We start from the raw sequence: 24,878 nt of genomic DNA, 5'->3' as shown, positions 1-24,878 counted from the left end.
CTATTATAGCTGGTACGCAATTTCTGTTTTCGAGAATTTGTTCTTTCACAGCATGAATTTCTAAATTATGTTTATATTGAGACTTCCTTCATCAAATAGTTCTTCGATTTTTGGTTTAGAGATTAATGATGAGTAGAAACAGTTTTGAATTTTTATGATGGAATTTTCAATTTCAGAGTAATTTTTTCACCCATTTAGAAGGACCCAGCCACAGCAAATTGAATCATACCGTGATGTCTTTTTAACTTAAAAGTTTTTTCCTAGAAAGGTGCACATAAAGTAACAATAAGAAGATTGTTTTTGTTAATTCATTGTTCGATAAAATGTAGTCTCTGATCTTGTGCACCAGACTGTCAAACGAACAATCAGAAAGCTCATTTAATTTGGATGGTAACACATTGTTTTCAATGAAAAGAATAAGTATTTTGGCACCTCTGTATCTCAGTGAATTCTTTTCGAACTTTTGTATACACTTTGGTATTTTCAACAACCATTTGAAAGATCTTCCTGTTGAATCGATGGAACGGAATTCAAAAGAAATTTCCTCGTTAAGGTATCTATCTGTGTGCATTTTATTTAGTTTTTATTTAAGAACTTCGTTAATATGCATTTCGTGTGCAGTTAAGACCTTGTATTTCTCAAAAAAAAGTTACATTCTCTGTGTATTTGCGGAACAAATGAATTTTTTTTTGCAATAGAACTCAAGTTTGAAGAGCAGTAAAGTTCACATATCAATATATCAACACACCATATTGAATGATGGTTTATTTTATCAATAAAACTGGAGTAATGGCTTAATTTTGAGACTATTCCGCACTGTTTTATCCGAATGCACTCCGAGAAACTTGCAGCTTTTTGCCTCAGGTATATTGACAAAATTTCATTTCAATACAAAACCTATTGACATTAGAGGCCCTGTTTCCTATTTTAATATTCATTTGACAACTTTTTTAAGGATTAAGGGACAGCTTTTTGGCAATAAGTCATTTCTCTACGTTGACAACATCCTTTTGTTTTGATTCAAAATCACTATTGTCTCCTGTTTAAGTAAGGAACGTTATAGGGTTTTTAATAGTAACACCCTTAAGTTCATTTAAAAACTTATATACCTGTTTTGAGTCTCCGAAGCATTGGAGAACTTTTGCTCTGAGTAATATTTCTTTTTGGCTTTGATGGTTTTCTCCACTTTAATACGTAGTGGTTTAAATTGGTCCAATTTTCCCTTGTTCTAACGGTTCATTTTCCAGTACTTGTGTGACTGGTTTCTTTTGCAAATCAATTTTTTTAATTTTTTGTCAAAACATTTAGGTTTTCTTATTGTATTCCCGCTTGAACTCCGGTAAGGTGCAGACATTGCTAATACTTCTTTAAAAGTTGTTTTAAATCTATCAAATTCACAATTTATACTTGCCGTTTCCTGGTATCTTATCGTAGCTAGTGATTTAGAACGGTTTTCAGGAAAAGAAGATATTTTATTCAACAATTTAAAAAACTGGTGTCACGAAAACCATTTTCTGATAAACAACTTGTGCTGTTCTTCTCTAATTGCAAGACGGTAGGAAAATAATCGCAATAATTTTGATCCTCCATTAAAAAAGTTTTCTGAATCCTTAAATTTTTCACGAAAAAGTGATCCAAACGAGTCGAGGTTTTTCGGATGATGCGATTTGGCCCACGACAACATAGTTGAAAACCATTCGATTGGATAGTCGATAGATATGATAGTCATCAGATTTTTATCTAGCACGTTGATGTTGAAGTGTCCACAAACATTACTCTCTTTGTTTTCATTGATGTTTTCCAATGTTTTCTCTAGCTAAAAAGTTAAATTCTGCTTGTTAACTCTGGGGGATTATAAACCACTAACAAAAGAATTTTTAACTCTCCAAATTTCAAGTGAACCAAAAGACTTTCATTCAATTTGTAATTCAGCTCTTTAATCGAGTGAATAATAATACCTCCCCCACCACTCATTGATTTTGACAAGCAAGTATTGTAATTTGTTACTTTGAATAAATTCGGATCATCATTATCGGATAGCTATGAGTCTGTTTATCATATGACGGAAGGTAGAGACTCAAGACAAGATATCAGTGCCTTTGATTCTTCATGATTTTTTAAATGGATCTAGTATTTAAGTAAAATTTTGTGATTTTATGCAGATCTAGTTTTGGTCACTTTTTTAAATCTATTGGGTGAACTCTTATGTTCCAGACTCTTCACAGCACTTCGCTCCTAAACGGTTGTTCCTCAATATCAGAAGGAATTGTCTCTTTGGCTTTCGGTGAATCACTAATGAGACCCATAACAAAATCTAGCAATTCGTCTTTATCAGCTCTCCTGCTTTTTAGTTCCTCCATTAGATTGCTATAGTCACTTTTTTCAAAATTGTCACGCATACGCTTTAGGGAAGGCATTCTGATTGATAAAGGTGTACAAGGTGCAAAATTGGGTTGTTTTGTTAGCTTCGGAACAACTGTGTTGTAATTAGATTCATTGATTTTTATCGAACCCGCTGTTGTGGTGTGTCATTGGCTTTGCTTTTGTTGTAGAGTCTTTGGATAACTGAACTTGTGATCAATTTTACTAGCAACGGGTTGCAATTCAATAATATCTTGATTAGATTTTAGTCCTAGATATCGCGTCATCCCATCTGACTCAACCCATCTTGATCTGAAGAAGTTGCGCCCAATTTTTTGTAGTGACTTTTAATTGTTGTGCTCGAGCCTCCTTTTTCAACGATTTGTCGTACTTGCTCAATCGCGCTAGAATAAAAACCGCTTTTACCTTATTTAGATTCCTATAATTCCTTAGCAAACCCTTCCTGGTCTATATTCTTTGCTTCTGGTCAAATTAGACGAACTTCGCGATTGCTGGTGAAGGATTGAATGGCCATCCTCTGCCCAACGGATGGTACGCTTTTAAATCGCGCGGTTCAATGTTGAAATTCAACACATTTTGGATATAGTTTATAACATCTGAGAGGTAGGTTTCATTTGAACTAAACTGTAGATTACTAAATATTAGACAATCTTTCGATTGATATCTTTCCAGCTGACTAACCTTAATCCTCAGCTGTGCCAACACAGATTCCAATTCGGCAGTTCGTGTATTTTTTGGCAATTTTTTTTTTATTAGGGTTTTCAAAGTTTCCTTAGATGGTTCATCAAAACTCTCACTATCATGCATCTTTCATCAGATATCCCATGCCTTGCTGGCTCGTCTCAAAAACTATTTAAGTTTATCACATCAATTTGAGATTATTTGAAAGACAATTTAGGTACTCCTGAACAAGCTTCGGTTCTTAACTAACATTTGATCCCTGCACAGTTCTGTTGAAATGCTTTTTGCATAACCTGTTACCAACCATTTTATGTGAGATACTGTTTTGATGATGGAATAATGATCTGAAAACGTTGAGAGAAGGCTTCCAGCTCTTCATTGTTTAAGTTCATGGTATAAATGAAATGATCAAGGCAGGTTTAGGTGTTTGTTTGTTGCTCTTGCGGCAGCCTTCGATTATAACTCAAATCCGTCCAAATATCTACCAAATACTTTCAAACGTATTTATGTTAATATTTTAGAAAATGTTTCGTCTAAGAAATTATCGAAGTTGTCGACAAATTCCTTTTTTGTTTAACCTTGGACTGTTGTAGCACACGGCTTCTCTTAACTGGCTACCTTGTACTTCTTGTTCAGTGAAAACGGATTCATCAAGGGAGATTGGTAGCTCATTTACTAAATTAGTGTGCTTTGGTTTGAAGCATTTCTAGCACACCTCTACCTCTATTTTAACTATAAAATTATCGTATCGTAACTAAATTTTTTTTTTGGTGTCACTCAACATTTAACAAAGATTCAATGAGAGAAATAACATATGGAGTATCGTCTAAGCATATAACAGAATGAGCATTGTTATGGAAAACAGATATATAGAAAACCCTTCCCAGTAAGTGTAGCAGTTTTCACAGAAAATGTTTTTTTTTGTGCTGATTGCTGATTTTATCACAACTGCGGTGTTCTTTTCATCCAAAAGCTCATCTTTTTATCCACTGCGCAGCTCATTTTTTGAATGTTTGTACATGTAGATGAGAGGCGCCTGATTGTTCGAGTTCACTGTTAGGTTTCGGTTGCCATTTACCTCGCAGGTCACATTTTCGAGATTTTCTGGTGCTCATTGATTCTGGTTCGTCTTTGCCGATGACACCGTGAATATTAACGAACATTACGTCATTTAACCATCTCTACTGGGAACAGTTTTTCTACTGGATGCTGCAAAGTACGTAGGATCAAGGCAAAGGTTTTTTTACAATTTTTATAAGATTAGGTTGATCCTGTCTGCAAATCTGCAAAAAATTTTGGATCATATAGAAAAATAAGATCGGAGAGAGGAGAAGGGCTTTAGTAACGTTTCTTTTCTTTTCGTAACATTTCAACCGTTTTTTTTAGAAAGTGAATATAAACAATTCCTAAAATCAATATACAATAAGTGGCGAAGTTAAACGCTTTGAAGTAAACTCTTTACGCGCCTTCACTGTGATGAAGTGTGTTGCATTTGATGGCTTTGGAATTCATATGCACATGCAGTTTGCCAATCCTTCTTTTTATTCAAAGTACAGTTTTCAGGTAGTTAGTTTAGCAATCTAGTTATGGCTTATGGAGGAGCCGATGACCGAAGTTTACAAACAGTTAACAGCAATGGGCTAATGAGCTCTAATGGAGATTCAAATGGGGAATCGGGTTTACCAGATCTACTCTCGAGTGATTTGTCATTTTCAGCAATGCTCGAACAATTTGTTGAGGGAACTAATTCCAGTTGCAAGGCCAAATCAAACGTTTTATCAAGTTTGGATTCCGAAGTGATGCTTTCTGGTGGTTTCAAATCGAGGACGGAGTTGTATGAGTTCAAACGACAGCAGTTGGAGGCTTTCCATAGTGACTGTTGGAGCTGGAAGTTTCTTAACGAGTATCTCAGGGAGCAGATTTCAGAATCGAGGTACACAGAGCTTGAGCTTACTATCAAAAAATTTCAAGATACGTCAAAAGAATTGCTTGGCAAAGAAGTGGACACAACGCAAATACAAGCTGGAGTTGTTTACTTAATAAAAACCCTAAGAGGAACGAAATATATTTCAAATGAACAGAGGCACCAGCTCAAATTATATTTCGGTGATTACAATGAGACTCCTATGAATCGAGCTGCAAATTTGGTTGAGGCTCTGGAGAAGATTTCCAAAATGAAAGTTATCAGGTGGAACGAATTGGACAGTCCTCCCAAAAGTGAACATCTAATGGACAAACCATTTGGTGCTGGTATAACGCTTACACCGTTTAACGGTGTGTTCCCTTCCGTAAGGTGTTTCTTAGACGAAAACGAGAGACCTCAAGTGGCTGAGAACAGTGCTGCCAACGGGGATGTTATTTATTCGTTGGAATGGCTGATTGGTCAGTTGAAGCCCAAGTATAGTGTGAAGGAACAGAGTTTGGGATTGGGTGTGAGTGAGATGGCCTCGGCTGTGATGGAACTGTTGAAGTGTAAGCTCAAGTCGAACGAGGATTTACAGTCGGAACTAGTTGAGTTGTTGGGATTCGATTTGTAAGTGCCATGTGATTTCTATATTATTCAATATTATTATTACCGAATTTTGATTCTTTTAAAATATAACTAGAATTAAAGAGCGGCAGTTTGTTGCTTTCTAAGGGAGTGTGTGTGTGTGTGTGTGTGTGTGTGTGTGTGTGTGTGTGTGTGTGTGTGTGTGTGTGTGTGCGTGCGTGTGTGTGTCTGCGTGTGTGTCTGCGTGTGTGTGTGTGTGTGTGTGTGTGTGTGCGTGTGTGTGCGCGTGTGTGTGTGTGTGCGCGTGTGTGTGTGTGTGCGTGTTGTGTGCGCGCGCGTGTGTGTGTGTGTGCGTGTGTGTTGTTGTGTGTGCGCGCGTGCGTGTGTGTGTGTGTGTGTGCGTGTGTGTGTCTGCGTGCGTGTGTGTGTCTGCGTGCGTGTATGTGTGTGTGTGTGTGTGTGTGTGTGTGTGTGTGTGTGTGTGTGCGCGTGCGTGCGTGCGTGCGTGCGTGCGTGCGTGTGTATGTGTGCGTGTGTGTGCGTGCGTGTGTGTGCGTTCGTGTGTGTGTGTGCGTGTGTGTGTGTCTGCGTGCGTGTGTGTGTGTGTGTGTGTGTGTGTGTGTGTGTGTGTGTGTGTGTGTGTGTGTGTGTGTGTGTGTGTGCGTGCGTGCGTGCGTGCGTGTGTATGTGTGCGTGCGTGTGTGTGCGTTCGTGTGTGTGTGTGTCTGCGTGTGTGTGTGTGTGTGTGTGTGTGTGTGTGTGTGTGTGTGTGTGTGTGCGTGCGTGCGCGAGCGCGTTTTCGTGTTCGCTCAGTCAATAATGCAGTAATTGAAGCCAGAAATTGACAATGAAGAGTGAAATGGGGGCATATGAATTAAGAATATGAAGTCACTAAAGAGCGAACAAATCTATATCCTATGTATTTTTGAGTTAATAATCCCTCGACCTAACGATTGTGTTTAGAATTGAATTGGTAATCGAGATCTTGGCGCATCGAGACGCCATTGTGTTGGGCCAGGACGATGCAACCGTCAGGGCGCAACTCGAATCAACAGCAACGACGTCCAGAGGGAATCAGCAAAGAAGTGCCATCGACCCAGAAGTTCTTAGGAAGTTCCTACCCAAAATGCCTGGAAATAATAATTCGGGATGTCAGATTGTCGTCCAGAGTGAAGAGGAGAAAGAACTAAAGAAGATTGTGAGAAAAGAAGAGAAAAGGTTCAAGCGATTGGTGGGACAGAATAAAGAATTTGAAGGTTAGGATTGGTTTTAGTAACCAGAGAACATTCTCACAGGCCTTGATAGCAGTTGTTTTTACCAAATTTTACCCGACTTCCTTGCTGTGATGTTTTTGTTTGCTGCAGTTTTGAACGTTATTATTCTCCAATCAACTTTTTTCTGACTCATTAATAGCCGCGAAGTGATAGCGGCTATTATTGGGGACATAGTGGTTTTTACGACTCGAAAAGGAGTATTGAGATTCTACAGGTTTTTACGACTCGAAGAGGAGTGTTGAGATTCTACAGGTTTTTTTACAATTCAAAGAATTTGAATTGTATTGGGGCGCTGTGTTTTTTACAATCCAAGAATTGGATTGTAATGGTGCTCTGTCTTTTTACAATTCAAAGAATTTGAATTGTATTGGGGCGCTGTCTTTTTTTTAAGATCTGTTCACACATTTTCATGATTTTTGAAGTCAAATTGGAGTAGTGATTTTGGTCACGCCGAAACAGGAAATGGAGCGAAAAAGCGAGTGGTTTTGCGGCGTGAATTTTTTTCGCTCTAATTTTAAAGTAGAGTGAGAAAACGGTGTTTGAACAAAAATTCGGTTTCTCGGTAGCGGTTTTTTTGTTCACATGCGGCAATTTCACTCTGATTTTTACTGTTTTTTCGATTTTTTGGATCGGATTTTTTTGTAAATGGTTTTCCCAATCCATTCACAGCTCATGCTAGGCCTAGTTGTTTGTTTGAATTGATATTTCATTTCTCGCTAGTGGTTTTTTTGTTCACATGCGGCATTTTGACATTGATTTTCTGTTTTTTTCTTATTTTTTGATCTGATTTTTTTAAAATGGTTTTCTCAATTGACTCATAGTTCATTCTAGGTCTAGTTTTTCTGTTCAGTCAATGAAAATTCTTTGAATTGTACGTCAGGACTTGTCCTGCTATGTTTTTTATTTTTGTAAGATGTTTTCACACCTGTTTTCATTACTTTGAGCTTTCAAAACGGGATAAACAGGTAAAGCTCAGCGGGCATCAAGTTTCATTAGAGGCCCGCGTTTAGTAGTCCCTCAAGTACTCAGAGTTGTGAAGCTACTGGGAAGGCCGTAATTTATGGTTTAAAGGTCATTTTTTGGAGTTTTTGAGCCTAAAATAATGAAATTTTTAGCATTTTTTCGTCATTTTTTGGATTTTTTGTTACACCAGTCTGAAATTGAGGTTTTTTAAAGTTGATAAAGGTCCTTTGCAAGACGTAATTGCTTTTTACGGCCACTTTAAGCGCTATATCTATTGCTACTCCGAGCATAAACACGGTAATTTATACTAATTTTTTCAAATTGTTTGAAAATTTTTGTCATTTTTTGAGTTTTTTCAGACTTTGATGTCAAAAAAGCTCTTCTGGGGTTAAATAATAGGTTATTGCATAGTTTCTAGTGGTAATGAAGTGGTTTTAAACATTTTAACTTCATGAATTTTACCAATTTTTTAAAATCAAACTTGGTTTTTTTTCAAATTTTCTGACATTGTCAGTATTCAAGTTTTCCAGCCCCAGGGTCAAGAGGCCTCATCTAGGAGTTGCTAATAGTTTACTGAAAATATTTTTTGGCTGTTTGTTAAAGTTGCAATTTTTTCCTTTAAATTTTTGAAATTTTTATTCAGTGGCCAGGGAACCCCCTATAGGGTTTGCTAGCATGTTACTACATAGTTTCTAGGGGCAATAAAATAGTTTCCATTTTTTTATTTTTGCATTTGTTTGGATTTTTTAAATAAAGCTTGGATTTTTTAAATAAAGCTTGCAATTTAAAATTTTCGATTTTTTTGTCATTCTCTGAGTTTAACTATCTTTACGGCCAACGAAACTTTTTAAATGTTGTAGACGGTGTACAAAACAGAACTCCAGAGTCAAAAAATTTTTTTGACCTTTTTTATAGCCCTATTTTTGGAAATTTTCTTTAAATTTTCTCTTCTCAGTTTCTTGCTGCATTTGTCATATTTGTCCAGTTTATTTACTTTTAGTGGCAGACTCATCTCTTTCAAGGTTTTTGCGTTAGTTAATGAGTATTTTGAAATGAGTCATATATGGTCTTCAAGTTAAAAGCTTCAAGGGTTTTAGCAATGATCGTTTTTTTTTGGTTAGTTTGTTTGATTCTTTTAGTTTCTCAACTGAGATTTTGTCTTGTTGGCTGGGATTGTTCAATTAATCTGCTAGTCAGGTTCATTAGGTCTGTCTTTCACTCAATTACTTGGATTGTATTTCAGGACTTGTCCTGCTGTGTTTTTTTCTAAGATGTCTTCACACATTTTTCAACGACTTCGATCTTTCAAAACGGTATAAACAGGTAAAGACCAGCGGGCATTAAGTTTCATTAGAGGCCCAAAGTGGTCTTTAGTAGTCCTTCAAGTGCTTAGAGTAGTGCAGCTGCTGGGATGGCCTTAATTGAAGGTTAAAAGGTCGTTTTTAGGAGTTTTTGGGCTCAAAATGCTGCAATTTTTCATGTTTTTTTCGGATTTAGTTTTTTTAGGATTGAGTTTTTTTCGGATTGAGTTTTTTTAGTTTTTGTTTGATTAGTCTTAGGTTGAAGTTTTTAAAAGTTGGTTGACGAAGGCCTTTTTCGAGACAAATTTAATTTTTATGACTATTTTTTGAGCTATTTGTATTGGTACTACAAACACAAACACGCAAAATGATACTAATTTCCAGCTTCAGGGGCTAAGGAATCTCCTTTGAGCTTTGATAATGGGGCACTGCATAATTTCTAGTAACAACGGATTGTTTTTCAACATTTTAATGCTCAAAATTTAGCAAATTTTTGATAAAGTTTGCAATTTTTTTCAAGGTTTTCTAAAGTTTTTGTCAGTTTTTCGTATTTGTCCATTATCAAGTACCAAAAAACCTATTCCAAGGTCTGATGAAATTTGCTGCATGGCTGTTAGTTTCAATGGATTTGTTTTCAACAATTAAACCTTTCGAATGTTAGAAATTACTTGATAAAATTTGCATTTTAAGGTTTTCGAAAACATTTGTCTTTTAGTCAGTTTTTCTCACCTCAGTAGCCAGCTAACCTCATCCAAGGTTTGATAGTCTGTTATTAAATAGTTGCTGGGGGGCAAGTGAATGGTTTCATACTTTTTATTTGAAAGAATTTCTTTTTTTGAAATTTGAAATTTTTTCTAAAAATTTTTGCCTATCGGTCTTTGAGCGCATGAATTTTTGAAGGCTTGGAATTGGGTTACGGGATGGCGTCTAATAGCCTCTAGATACACAGAAACGATTCTGAAGATTTTAGTATCACAATTTTTTGTAACATTTCATTAAAATTTGCAATTGTTTTCTTTTTGATTTTTTGGTCATTTTCGAGTTAATCGATCTTCAAGGGCCAATGAATTTATTTCAGTTATTGCAGATATAATACTGGACCGATTTCAGAAACAAAAATTGGTTTTGAACATACTTTTGAAATAAGTATATTTAAAGAGATCAATTTTGCCTTAGGGGTAAAAGCTTCTAGAGTTTTAGCAATGAGTATATTTTTTGTTCAGTTTTTTTATTGTTTTAATTTCTGAGTTTTTTTGGAGATGATTTTGTTTCTGTTTTAGCTGGCATTGTTCACGTGATCTGCTAGTCAGGTAGAGTATTTCTAGGTTTTTTATTCAATTCTTTGAAATGTATTTCAGGACTTGTCCTGCTATGTTTTTTTTAGCAAAAAGCAAGTTTGTTCATGACTTGAATTTTGACTTCTTTCTATTCGAGTTTTTACCTCCGTTTTTGATTGTTGACTTCTGTTTTCGAACATTGGACTTTAACAAAAGCTTAGTTTGTTATTTAAAGCAAATGGTTACAGTCTGTAACTCAAGGTGAAGAGGTCAATTTGAGAAAATTTGATCCCTTGATCCCATTTAACTACCTTCCTCGCCCACCCCCCACCCCCCACGTACCTACCCCCCCCCACAACGTTCCTACCAAACCCACCCCCAACGTACCTACCCCCCCAGTACCTACCTACCTCCCCCCACCCCACCTACCTGCCCGCACCACCACCTACCAACCCCCTACCGGCTATGTTTTTTTAGCAGAAAGAAAGTTTGTTCATGACTTGAAATTTGACTTCTTTCTCTTCGAGCATTTACCTCCGTTTTTGATTGTTGACTTCTGTTTTCGAACATTGGACTTTCACAGTAGCCCCCCCCCCTCCCGAAAAAATCTACCCCCCCCACGTACCTACCTACCCCCCCACGTACCTACATAGCCCCGCCCCACCTATCTACACACCCAACACCATCTACCGCCCCCAACCACCAGCACCTACCCACACCCCTGAACTGAAAAAAATTTTAACGCTTTTTATGTTATATTGCTCTACTATTTTTGTTATTTCGAGTGTTTTTTTCGATATTCTGATATTGTCCAAGTTAGGGTAGAGATTATTTTGCACGCCGATTCGAGTCGTTCCCGGTATTCTACCGGCTATGTTTTTTACAATCCAAGAATTGGATTGTATTGGTGCTCTGTCTTTTTTTCTATTTTTGTAAGATGTTTTCACACATGTTTTCATGGCTTTGAGCTTTCAAAAAGGGATAAACAGGTAAAGCTCAGCGGGTCTCAAGTTTCATTAGAGGCCCGCGTTTAGTAGTCCCTCAAGTACTCAGAGTGGTGAAGCTACTGGAAAGGCCTTAATTCAAGGTTAAAAGGTCATTTTTGGGAGTTTTTGAGCCTAAAATAATGAAATTTTTAGCACTTTTTTTTGGTTTTTTGTTGGACGAGTCTGAAATTGAGGTTTATTAAAGCTGATAAAGGTCCTTTGCCAGACGTAATTGCTTTTTACGGCCACTTTAAGCTCTCTATCTATTGCTACTCCAAACATAAACACGGTATTTTATACTAATTTTTTCAAATTGTTTTTTTCAAAGTGTCACAATTTTTCAAATTGTGACACTTTGATGACAAAAATGCTCCTCTTTAATAATAGGTTATTGCATAGTTTTTAGGGGTAATGAAGTGGTTTTAAACATTTTAACTTCATGAATTTTACCAATTTTATAAAATCAAACTTGGTTTTTTTTTCAAATTTTCTGACATTTATTGTCAGTATTCAAGTTTTCCAGCCCAAGGGGTCAAGAAGCCTCATCTAGGGTTTGCTAATAGTTACTGAAAATATTTTTTGGCTGTTTGATAAAGTTGCAATTTTTTCCTTTCAATTTTTGAAATTTTTATTCAGTGGCCAGGGAACCCCCTATAGGGTTTGCTAGCATGTTACTACATAGTTTCTAGGGGCAATAAAAGTTTCCAATTTTTTATTTTTGCAATTGTAGGGATTTTTTAAATCAAGCTTGCAATTTAAAATTTTTGATAATTTTGTCATTCTCTGAGTTTAACTATGTTTACTGGCCAACGAAACTTTTTAAATGTTGTAGACGGTGTACAAAACAGAACTCCAGAGTCAAAAAATTTTTTTGACCTTTTTTATAGCCCTATTTTTGGAAATTTTCTTTAAATTTTCTCTTCTCAGTTTCTTGATGCATTTGTCATATTTGTCCAGTTTATCTACTTTTAGTGGCAGATTCATATCTTTCAATATATTTGCATGAGTTAATGACTATTTCGAAATGAGTCATATGTGGCCTTCAAGTTAAAAGCTTGAAGGGTTTTAGCAATGATCGTTTTTTCGGTTAGTTTGTTTGATTCTTTCAGTTTCTCAACTGAGATTTTGTCTTGTTGGCTGGGATTGTTCAATTGATCTGCTAGTCAGGTTCATTAGGTCTGTCTTTCATTCAATTACTTGGATTTTATTTCAGGACTTGTCCTGCTATGTTTTTTAATTCGTCGTCTCCATCGATTATTCTTACGACCTGACTTCTTGGAGTTGACTTTTTGGAATGGGCATCAGTGAGTTCTATCCCTTTGCAATTAAATTTTGTGTGCGTGACATTTCTGCATTTAGGTCAATTGCTTTACTTACCTCACTCGAAAAAATGACTTCTGAACTCACTTATGAAACTTTAAATTTTATGAACAATTTAATTAAAAATCAATAGTGTGCATCTAAGTAGTTGCAAACTTATATGCCCTTAATCTTGAATATTAGTCTGGAGTTTTTTGATTTCGAATATCAATTTTGAAAAAGCTCTCCTTATAGACCGTATGTGTTATAAAATTGACAGTCCGAATCTAAAAAGTCTAGTGGTCTATTGAAGGACTCCTGGTCGATCTGTCTAACTTATTTCTTTAGCTGTTTCAATACATGGAAGGCCACAAGCGTCTATCGCGGCTATTTTCCGGCAATCTGCCGGCTATGTTTAACTTTTTGTATACTCATTAACCTTTGCTAACTCAAAAAGTAATCGTTGGTTCTCAAAGTGCGAATTAAAAGTTCTCAAGACAATGATGTAATTGATATGCGTGTTTGATTGTTGGAGACATTTTTCTCTTCGTAACACATTTTAGACGGAAGGAAAGTCATTCGGCAGTTCCTGGAGTGTGTATAAAAAAGCTGTTTTTTCCGTGGATCCTCATTTAGACATAGATACCTCAAGTTTTAGATGTCAAATTATGTCTATTGGTAGGCTCTTTAATCAATTCTTTCTAGTCAAATTTGACCATATTAAACAAATTTTAAATTTCGAGGAATTACAATAAGTTTCGATGACCAGTGGAGAAGCATCATTTTCAGATGTTGTTGAGAAGACAGACCAAACATTCCAAGAAAAAATAGTCACAATCAGCCATTGGATGAAACGCATGGACACAAATAAAAAAATCCTTCAGTTATAAATACCGAAAACAATGTCAAGTTTTTCTAATGGATTACGTTTGTTAATTGTTTGTATATAATTTTTGGGTTTGGTTCAAAGCTTATTTGGGACTATTTTCTGGGAATATTTTGCAAATTGGGACTGTATTGTCTGCGAGCGTTTGGTCGATCAGTCTAACTTATTTCTTTAGCTGTTTCAATACATGGGAAGGCCACAAGCGTCTATCGCGGCTATTTTCCGGCAATCTACGGGCTATGTTTAACCTTTGTATACTCATTAACCTTTGTTAACTCAAAAAGTAATCGTTGGTTCTCAAAGTGCGAATTAAAAGTTCTCAAGACAATGATGTAATTGATATGCGTGTTTGATTGTTGGAGACATTTTTCTCTTCGTAACACATTTTAGACGGAAGGAAAGTCATTCGGCAGTTCCTGGAGTGTGTATAAAAAAGCTGTTTTTTCCGTGGATCCTCATTTAGACATAGATACCTCAAGTTTTAGATGTCAAATTATGTCTATTGGTAGGCTCTTTAATCAATTCTTTCTAGTCAAATTTGACCATATTAAACAAATTTTAAATTTCGAGGAATTACAATAAGTTTCGATGACCAGTGGAGAAGCATCATTTTCAGATGTTGTTGAGAAGACAGACCAAACATTCCAAGAAAAAATAGTCACAATCAGCCATTGGATGAAACGCATGGACACAAATAAAAAAATCCTTCAGTTATAAATACCGAAAACAATGTCAAGTTTTTCTAATGGATTACGTTTGTTAATTGTTTGTATATAATTTTTGGGTTTGGTTCAAAGCTTATTTGGGACTATTTTCTGGGAATATTTTGCAAATTGGGACTGTATTGTCTGCGAGCGTTTGGTCGATCAGTCTAACTTATTTTCTTTAGCTGTTTCAATACATGGAAGGCCACAAGCGTCTATCGCGGCTATTTTCCGGCAATCTGCCGGCTATGTTTAACTTTTGTATACTCATTAACCTTTGCTAACTCAAAAAGTAATCGTTGGTTCTCAAAGTGCGAATTAAAAGTTCTCAAGACAATGATGTAATTGATATGCGTGTTTGATTGTTGGAGACATTTTTCTCTTCGTAACACATTTTAGACGGAAGGAAAGTCATTCGGCAGTTCCTGGAGTGTGTATAAAAAAGCTGTTTTTTCCGTGGATCCTCATTTAGACATAGATACCTCAAGTTTTAGATGTCAAATTATGTCTATTGGTAGGCTCTTTAATCAACTCTTTCTAGTCAAATTTGACCATATTAAACAAATTTTAAATTTCGAGGAATTACAATAAGTTTCGATGACCAGTGGAGAAGCATCATTTTCAGATGTTGTTGAGAAGACAGACCAAACATTCCAAGAAAAAATAGTCACAATCAGCCATTGGATGAAACGCATGGACACAAATAAAAAAATCCTTCAGTTATAAATACCGAAAACAATGTCAAGTTTTTCTAATGGATTACGTTTGTTAATTGTTTGTATATAATTTTTGGGTTTGGTTCAAAGCTTATTTGGGACTATTTTCTGGGAATATTTTGCAAATTGGGACTGTATTGTCTGCGAGCGTTTGGTCGATCAGTCTAACTTGTTTCTTTAGCTGTTTCAATACATGGAAGGCCACAAGCGTCTATCGCGGCTATTTTCCGGCAATCTACGGGCTATGTTTAACCTTTGTATACTCATTAACCTTTGTTAAATCAAAAAGTAATCGTTGGTTCTCAAAGTTGCGAATTAAAAGTTCTCAAGACAATGATGTAATTGATATGCGTGTTTGATTGTTGGAGACATTTTTCTCTTCGTAACACATTTTAGACGGAAGGAAAGTCATTCGACAGTTCCTGGAGTGTGTGTAAAAAAGCTGTTTTTTCCGTGGATCCTCATTTAGACATAGATACCTCAAGTTTTAGATGTCAAATTATGTCTATTGGTAGGCTCTTTAATCAATTCTTTCTAGTCAAATTTGACCATATTAAACAAATTTAAAATTTCGAGGAATTACAATAAGTTTCGATAACCAGTGGAGAAGCATCATTTTCAGATGTTGTTGAGAAGAAAGACCAAACATTCCAAGAAAAAATAGTCACAACCAGACATTGGATGAAACGCATGGACACAAATAAAAAAATCCTTCAGTTATAAATACCGAAAACAATGTCAAGTTTTTCTAATGGATTACGTTTGTTAATTGTTTGTATATAATTTTTGGGTTTGTTGCAAAGCTTATTTGGGACTATTTTCTGGGAATATTTTGCAAATTGGGACTGTATTGTCTGCGAGCGTTTGGTCGATCAATCTAACTTATTTCTTTAGCTGTTTCAATACATGGAAGGCCACAAGCGTCTATCGCGGCTATTTTCCGGCAATCTACGGGCTATGGTTTAACCTTGTATACTCATTAACCTTTGTTAACTCAAAAAGTAATCGTTAGTTCTCAAAGTTGCGAATTAAAAGTTCTCAAGACAATGATGTGATTGATATGCGTGTTTGATTGTAGGAGACATTTTTCTCTTCGTAACACATTTTAGACGGAAGGAAAGTCATTCGACAGTTCCTGGAGTGTGTATAAAAAAGCTGTTTTTTCCGGGGATCCTCATTTAGACATAGATACCTCAAGTTTTAGATGTCAAAATATGTCTATTGGTAGGCTCTTTAATCAATTGTTTCTAGTGAAATTTGACCATATTAAACAAATTTAAAATTTCGAGGAATTACAATAAGTTTCGATGACCAGTGGAGAAGCATCATTTTCAGATGTTGTTGAGAAGACAGACCAAACATTCCAAGAAAAAATAGTCACAATCAGCCATTGGATGAAACGCATGGACACAAATAAAAAAATCCTTCAGTTATAAATACCGAAAACAATGTCAAGTTTTTCTAATGGATTACGTTTGTTAATTGTTTGTATATAATTTTTGGGTTTGGTTCAAAGCTTTATTTGGGACTATTTTCTGGGAATATTTTGCAAATTGGGACTGTATTTGGGACTGCGAGTGTTTTGTCCGAACACGGTTGATGTATATTCTCTACTTAGCAGTGATTATATTTGGTGCTGTGTTTATTGTGTTCGAGTTTGAAAAAATGAATTCGAATTTTATATGATAAGCACATGATCTATGATCTATCAAAAACTTCGTATTTTGAGCGTAGTTTTTCAATCTGTAACTGAAACTTAGCAAACTTTTTAAACTTATTTAGCTAAAGGAGCAGAGAATCCAATTTTTTTTAATTGCTCTTGAACGCAGTTCATAGCAATTTTTGTAAACGTGTGTGTCTTTTTTATGCAAAATTTATGCAAAGACGGTTTTGACTTTTGGAGTGACTTTTACGCCCTTGACTTTTTGCATTTCGCGTGATCTAAAATTCTCTCTCAATCACAATTTCAAGCAGCTGAACTCAGGTTGGCGGCAATTTAATACTAAAAGTCAAATAAAAAGTGCGCCGAAACTGGCGTCATTTTTTTACTTTAAATCTTAATAGTGGTATATGTTAACCTCTAATGTGGTTATTTGAAGCCCACTATAGAACTTCTTAGTCCCATTTAGGCTACCCCCCCCCCACCCCCCCCCCCCCACCCCCCCCCCCCGACTGAAGCAGGCTGCAATTGATTAGAGCTCTCACTAGTCGTTTCAAGAGCAATTCTTCCGACGTTTAGTCGGTTATGTTTGAAATAAGTAACGAAGTGACATAACGGGGACATTAAAGAGATATTTAAACATGAATGGCGTTCACAGTGTTAAACGCATACAAAACTATTCAAGTAATTAACCTGGGACAGAGTTACAACTATGACGATGTCGGAATCAAAATTCTCAAACAATTCTGAAGAGAAGGAATCAAAGCCTCTAAATTTCAGTTTGTATTCTTTATCTTGATAATCATAAACGGGTCCTAAAAACATGGAAGATGAAACAACAAATACACCTTGTTTTGCATAGATAGAAGTCTTCGCACTAAACTCTATTGAAGGTTTTATTTCTAAACACCCACAGGCAGTCTTACTCATACAATTGCTTTCGTATCATTTTTCATTTTCATTGTCTCACAAATTCAGTGTGCTTTTGAAGTCGGTCTATTGCTTGCCAATTCTTCGTTCAGCAGGATTTCATCAGAGATATTTTTAATGCAGGAGAGAAAATGGCCGGTCGAAGTGGTGATGATATTGCGCAAATATTGAAAAAGGGGAGTAAAGATTAAACAGAACCAAAGTTTGTTTCAGAAAATAAAAATAACCGGATCTCCTCTTCCACATTGAAATCTCCACAGTGCTAAATACAAGAAGCTTGTTTTTCTATATCACATAAAAAGAATTATTGGGACACAAAATGGGGGAGAAATGCCTAATAAATTGCAAATTGAGGTTCCGACAAATTAAAGTGCTTCAAACCTTCAGAAATACTACTAAAATACATGCACGTTCAACGGGACATGCTATCAGCAATTGGAAATGCTAAAAACTATATAGTGGAATTAACTTGAGACTAAAGGAGAAATTTCACAACTCAAAAATGCGGCAACACTTCCGGACAAAAAATTGAAGGGTTAGCTATATACAGGAAGGTTGAAACGGATTCTGTACCCTAATAGAGCATTTGTGATCTTCCAATAAACTAGCTTCAAGGAGACATTTGAAAAAATCAACCGGAAACTTTTTGTCTACTAACAAATGAATAATTCAACAATAAAAGGTGTCATAAAAACAGCAGTCAAAATGCCGGGCGGATTTTTAATGCAGAAGCAAATTTTTCAACTCTTTCTTATATCCAGCTGATTTTACTCTGGATCAACCAATATCCAAAACAAAGAAGTAGCAAAAGATTAAAAGTCATTGCAACTTTTGCTTTTTATACTTGTAGTAGTTGTTTTGTAGCGTTTTCATACGAAGTTCTACGGACGTGTACGTCGAATTTCCGACACTTTTCCCACGTTCTCTCAAAGAAATGTCCGTTTTCTTATTTGTTGCTTCAAAATTTTCTAAATGCTCAAATAGACTCAGATCGGGACCATTGGTTGACCATTCCACTACCTCCCTCTGTTTTTTATAGAAATTGCTGATTATCTCTGATTTATGTCTATTATCTCTTCGCTGTTATTTTTCGTTAATGAAAATTGTGCATAGTGTATCTTCAGAATTTTTATGGTGTTTCTCAACATTTAATGAACTAACTATTAACCAATTTGACAGATGGGAACTGCTTTTTCTCGTTTCTCAAGATCTTTTAAAAAAAACCAATCGAACGGAAAAGAGGGTAAAATGGTGAAATAGGGTTTTGTCAAATTTACTTTATTTTTCAACGTCTTTGATATGTGAAAAATGTTTGTGTTAGAAAGATAACGTCCTGCTGTATACCCCCGAAAAAAGTGTCCGTTGAAATGACCCAAAAACAAAACTGAATTAAGAAAATTTTGTTAAAAACTTAGGCTAAAATGACCAAACTCTGCCGAAATTTTTTCTTGCAATTTTGATGCATTCAAACTCTATACACAGAAATTCTTGGGAGGCAACATATTGGTTCCTCTGGGCTTCCATTGTAAAAGCCGTAATTTGTGTTAAATTATCGAAGATGACGGGTGACCTAAAAAGATCAGAAAAGAGAAACGCAGGCTGCAGCCTCTGATTTACTTTTGACGCATCAAGGTGGTATTTTGCGTTCTACATACTATTCCTGAACCTCTATCCTCAAACTATGCTGAACTCTTTACCGAAGAGCTCGGAAGTAGTTTTGAGACAAGTTTGATTGTATCACTGTGGAAAGAACAATTGCTAAATTTCCAGCAAAATGATGAAACTACCGCAACCTATTTTTTGTCTTGTCTATAGACTTTCGTTGTCAATAAAATTTTATTAAGTATATACCTAGTTTCGTAAAAAAAATCAAACACTTTTTATAATTTGTAAAGAGCACTATCCATATAAAACAATTATTCAACCGGTTGTTTGCTATTAACATCAACATGCCCATCAAACACTAATAATACAAATATCTTATTGATAGCTGCCCTTATCTACTCAAACTTTTATTTAAAGAAAGCGCCTCACAGTATGCTTACGTTTTTGTTCTACTTAAAACATTTGAATTCTGACTTACTTCAGTCACTCTTTCAGCAAAATTTAGATTTCATTTAGAAAATTTTGCTTTTGGCACTTTAGGTTGCTATTTTTAGTGTTCTTTCATAATCTCCTTAAATTACAACGTACGGAAGTGTGCCAAAAAAGAGGATTTTATGGCAATCTGCTGGTCATGTTCTTTGTGAAAGTAGTGGAAACAAGGAAGCTCGGTAATGTGCGTTCGCACATCAAGTTCCGACCCCGCTCATCCACATTTTTGTCATAAATGTCTACCAAGTAAGAACAGATAGCCTGTGAACAAAGAGAGCCTCAAGCGCAAATAACTCAGTGCAGCAAAAATGCCGCATTACATTGATGAGATCAGCCATTATTAAGAAAGCAAGTCCAGACGAACAGCAAAATCAAACAACAATAACAACAAACGTTAATTACATCCAAAACTTTATGTCCCTTCAAAAAAATCTACAGAAGCTCAAAATAGCGTCGGATAAAACTGAATTCAAACAAAAAATGACTTGTTTTTACTACAAAAGATATGGGACCAAGATATGGGCAAAAAATTTTGCTTATATTTCTAAAAACAATTAGTTTCAATGTAAGGAAAACCTTTAGATGGCAATTGAAAACATCCAATATGTTTATGATCACATACGCCTCTATAGCAGGGCCTTAAGATCTCTCATTCATGTTTTTTTTCGTTTATAAAAAGAACAACAGACAACAAAAAAGAATTGAAACTTGCAAGAAAACGCTGTCGAAGCCTTAAAGCCATATTTTGCCCCTCAAAATATGTTCAATTGAGCCTTCCGCGAGCGACAAAATGTTGTATAGCGGCATCTAATTAATGAGAATAGGTAACAAGTAGACCAAAAAAGGCGAAATTATTTAACACTTTTTTTCGAAAACATTTAATTTCAAATTCATGAAAGCCATTAGCTACAAAATGGAATAATTCATTAAGTTTGTCTATTCGTCCAAAGGAAGCACTTTAGACCTCTGATTGTTCAGAGTATGTCTCACGTCTACAAAAAGATTATAGGCAAAAATCGAAAATTATTCTATTTGGGTGAAAAACGCCTGTCGAAGCCAGTAAATAAACTCATAACGAATTCTTTAAAAAGATTAGATTTTGTAACTTGCACCGTCCCTCGACAACAATACTATTTAACCACCAGGTTATATTTGATCTGTATTTAACCAGATTAGGAAACAAAAAGACAAAAAAGAAAAAAGTGAAGTTAAACGTTGGAAAGAGTTTTTTATTTTTGAAAACAATTGTTTCGAAGTCATGAAAGCCATCAGCTACCTACTCAAATCACAATAAAGGCTCATTTTTTCCATCAAAAAATTTTATTGAGAACTTTCACTATCCAGGTTATTTCATACGACTGGAAAGACAAAATAAAAACGACAGTTAAAGTCAATTGTAAAAAAAAATTAAATTTTTCGAGAAAGGGATGTGAAGCCGTTGAAACCATAAACTATGCCTTTCAAGTCTTTTATATGTTCAATTGTGCCTTATTTTGTACGCCAAAAACGTAATTTGTGAACTGTCAGTAGTATGACACTGTGACAAAACGAGAAAAAAACGTGAAAAAGGGCCAATACCTAAAAACAAAAAAAAATTAGAAATCTAGTATCAAAGCCAAAAAACCATAACTTAACGCGTACCGCAAAACAAGAATTAAATTTAATTCACTAGAAAGAAGAGGGAGAAAAAGCATTCTTTATTTGCTGACACTCAGCTACAATTTGACCAAATTAAGAGAAAATTAGTGGCAAATTTCAATAAGACATTGTTTAATTAAAATCAAACATTTTTTAAAAGTCAAAACGACCATAATCTTTCGAGTAAAGAAAATAGATACTTTAATTTGGAACTTTATAGGAAGCCATTTGGACCTATCAACAGTGAGCTTTGATGTGAATTGTTCTGTTCTTTAATTAACATAAAAAGCTCGATTTTATTTTTTAAAAAAAGACGACTGATTACAATCCGAATCGTTTTTTCGATTTTAACTGTCCAAGACTGGACCAAAACAAAAACCAGCCCTGCTTTTGATGTTCGTCCATATAGAACACTCAATTGTTTCGAATGTTTCAGTTCTATATAATTTGTTAGTTAAAAGATCAAAAATAAATGCTGCGTTTTTGATAATCAAAGAGTAAAGTTAGCAAAGTACGGCAAAATTTTGATTCTAGTGTGTGTACTTCCGGCAAATTTAATCAAACTGGACTAAAGAAGCTTATTTCGGGCAATTTTTGATGAAAAAGGCTGAATTTTGAAATATTTAGCCAGAAAAAAAATGTAAATAGTCAGCAATACTCTTTCGTCTCTAAAAGCAAAATCAACAGTACTATTATCAACAGTTTTCTCAATTTTTAGCAAAATTGACGGTATTCTAGGCGAAATTCCTGAAAATGTGAATAAAAACAACGGAAATTCGTCTATTATTCACAAAACTTCAAATCTCGATAAATCCCTTCAAAATACGAAATTGAAAAAGATCTTTTTAATTCCATATTCTACGCCGGAGGGGCTTTTTAATGATACCACTCACAAATCTGTACGATTAATATATCGATCGGTCAAAATTGTCTGAACAAAAAAACCCATTTGAGTATGTAGTTCCTCCCCCCTCAAGAGGGGTCAGAACAATTAAATGGTTGACATGCAAACAAAATTGATTCTCTAGAAGAATTCCTACACATACTGGGAAAATTGATTATGTAAAGTGTAATGTAACTTGATGATTTGACCATTTGAATGGTGAACACAGAGATTGTACTTTCCAAAACTTTTTCTTGTTTCTTTTCTCCATAGTAACTTAATACCAAAATTTAACCGGTAAATTGGGGCCTTGCGCAAAATGAGAAAATTAGAAAGTTGACAGGTAACCGGAATCACAAATTTGTTAGTGTTCTGTCGTCATGTCTCGATATTCTTTACATTTACTTGAATGATTGAATTAAAAAATTGAACCATGAAAGTAGTGGGTAATAGCAAAACTCTCAAAAAGTACTTAGTTGAGTAACAAGACTAATAAAAATAACCTGTCCATCGGCATTAGTGTTTCAATGTCTACCAGTGTTTCAATAATTATGTATCATTCCGTGCCACTCTGACTAGCGTGACTTATCTTGTACAGGACTCAGACGTACTGTCATTTCAGAAGAACAGAAAGGAGTTTCAAGGTCCTATGCTGCCAATCAAATGAGGCTGGCAGCTGCACAGACACAACCTGTGATCAAATATGCCACCCCGGAAGTTCACAAGTATCCACATGTCTATGACCTCAAGTTGGAAATAGCTCAAAAGTCAACCAGTGCTGGTGGTTTCAAAATCATGTTACCAATCGATACCACATACAAATCAGACGATATCAAAGAGGAAGTCTGCATACCATCAAGCAAACCTCCTCCGACAGATGTTGGGAAAGACAGAGTTCAGATCACAACTCTTCCTAAATATGCACAAGCTGCCTTTAAAGGCTTCAAACAGCTCAACCTCATTCAAAGTGTGGTCTACCCTGCAGCGTTGCTGACAGGCGAAAATCTTCTAATTAGTGCACCTACGGGTGCAGGTAAAACAAATATTGCACTGTTGACAATACTGCATGAGGTGGGGTTGCACGTTAAAGGTGATGTTCTCGAGAAGAAAGATTTCAAAATTGTATATGTTGCGCCGATGAAAGCCTTAGCCGCAGAAATGACTGAAAATTTTGGGAAGCGTCTTGCACCGCTGGGCCTCTCAGTGAAAGAATTAACGGGTGATATGCAACTGAGTAAAGCCGAAATAATGAAGACGCAAATGTTGGTTACGACGCCTGAAAAATGGGATGTTGTTACTAGGAAAAGTAGCGGTGATGTAAGTCTTGTTCAAAGTGTGAAATTACTGATAATTGACGAAGTTCATTTGCTCCACGAAGACAGAGGATCTGTTATCGAAACATTAGTTGCTAGAACGCTGCGTCAAATTGAAAGCACTCAATCTCGAATAAGGCTTGTCGCTTTATCTGCCACTTTACCGAATTACTTGGACGTAGCAAGGTTTCTAAGAGTGAATTGCTACAAAGGATTGTTTTATTTTGACAGTAGATTCAGGCCAGTTCCTCTGAGTCAAACTTTTGTGGGAATTAAATCCACCAACATTATCAAGCAAATGATGGATTTGGACGATGTGTGTTATGAGAAGGTGAAAAATGTTATCCAGCGTGGCTATCAATGCATGGTGTTTGTTCATTCGCGCTCTGGAACTGTTAAAACTGCTCAAGCTCTTCTTGAACGAGCGAGATCTAAAGGAGAGACTGATACATTTTTGGCTGAAACGTGGACTAAAGATTACAATGATTGCAAGAAAGAAGTTGAGAAGTCGAGAAACAAAGAGTTGAGAGAGCTGTTCCCACATGGGTTTTCGATGCACCATGCTGGAATGTTACGTCAAGACAGGAACATAGTCGAGAAGAACTTCGCCAGAGGTAATATCAGAGTCCTTGTCTGCACTGCTACCTTAGCTTGGGGTGTTAACTTGCCAGCACACGCAGTTGTAATCAAAGGAACGCAGTATTACGACGCACAGAAAAGCTCATTCGTCGATATTGGAATCCTTGATGTGTTGCAGATCTTTGGACGTGCCGGGAGGCCTCAGTACGATACGTTTGGTGAAGCCTACATTTTGACGGCTTACAATAAGTTGAGTCACTATTTGAATCTGTTAACTCGACAAACTCCAATTGAGTCGCAGTATGTTGAAAGTTTGATTGATCACTTGAATGCTGAGATTGTTCTCGGAACAGTTAACACAGTTGACGATGCTGTGCAATGGTTGAGCTACACTTACCTTTTTGTAAGGATGAAGCAGAACCCTCTGGTGTACGCAGTCGATTATAACGACTTCATAAACGATCCAGATCTGTTGAATCACAGGAGACAGATAATAGAAGACGCAGCCAAGCGTCTGGACGATGCTAGAATGATCAGATACGTGAAGACTGGAGGTACTGGGTTCCTATACCCAACGGATTTGGGACGGACAGCTTCCCATTTTTACATCAACTTCCATACAATTGAGTGTATCAATGAGAACATGAATGGCAACATTTTCGAAACGGAGATCCTCAAGCTGATCTCAATGGCCAACGAATTTGTTCAGGTCAAGGTGAGAGACGAAGAGCTGGATGAGTTGAGTGATCTGATGCAAGAGTGTTGGTACGATTGTGCGGGTTAGTTGAATTTTCTTACTTGGAAACTGAAATTTGCTCCAA

The 24,878-nt window shown here is 35.9% G+C and overlaps 2 protein-coding genes across 3 annotated transcripts in view; both read left to right on the top strand.

Annotated features, from left to right (window-relative positions):
• The window catches only part of LOC142334503 (histone H3.3-like type 2), a 96,844-nt gene that overhangs the window by 22,909 nt on the left and 49,057 nt on the right, over positions 1-24,878 (top strand). The window lies entirely within an intron of this gene.
• Positions 4,581-24,878, top strand: part of LOC142334501 (activating signal cointegrator 1 complex subunit 3-like) — a 63,648-nt gene continuing 43,350 nt past the window's right edge. The window contains exons 1-3 of the mRNA XM_075382589.1: positions 4,581-5,596; positions 6,518-6,810; positions 22,788-24,836. Coding sequence (XP_075238704.1) covers positions 4,650-5,596; positions 6,518-6,810; positions 22,788-24,836 — 3,289 coding nt within the window. The 5' untranslated portion in view covers positions 4,581-4,649. The remainder of the gene's footprint in view (positions 5,597-6,517; positions 6,811-22,787; positions 24,837-24,878) is intronic.

The sequence above is a fragment of the Convolutriloba macropyga genome, chromosome 2 (assembly GCF_964194025.1).
Source record: "Convolutriloba macropyga chromosome 2, txConMacr16.3, whole genome shotgun sequence".
Lineage (NCBI taxonomy): Eukaryota > Metazoa > Xenacoelomorpha > Acoela > Convolutidae > Convolutriloba > Convolutriloba macropyga.
Note: the sequence above shows the minus strand (reverse complement) of the source record. Positions and strands in the feature narration are given on the sequence as shown.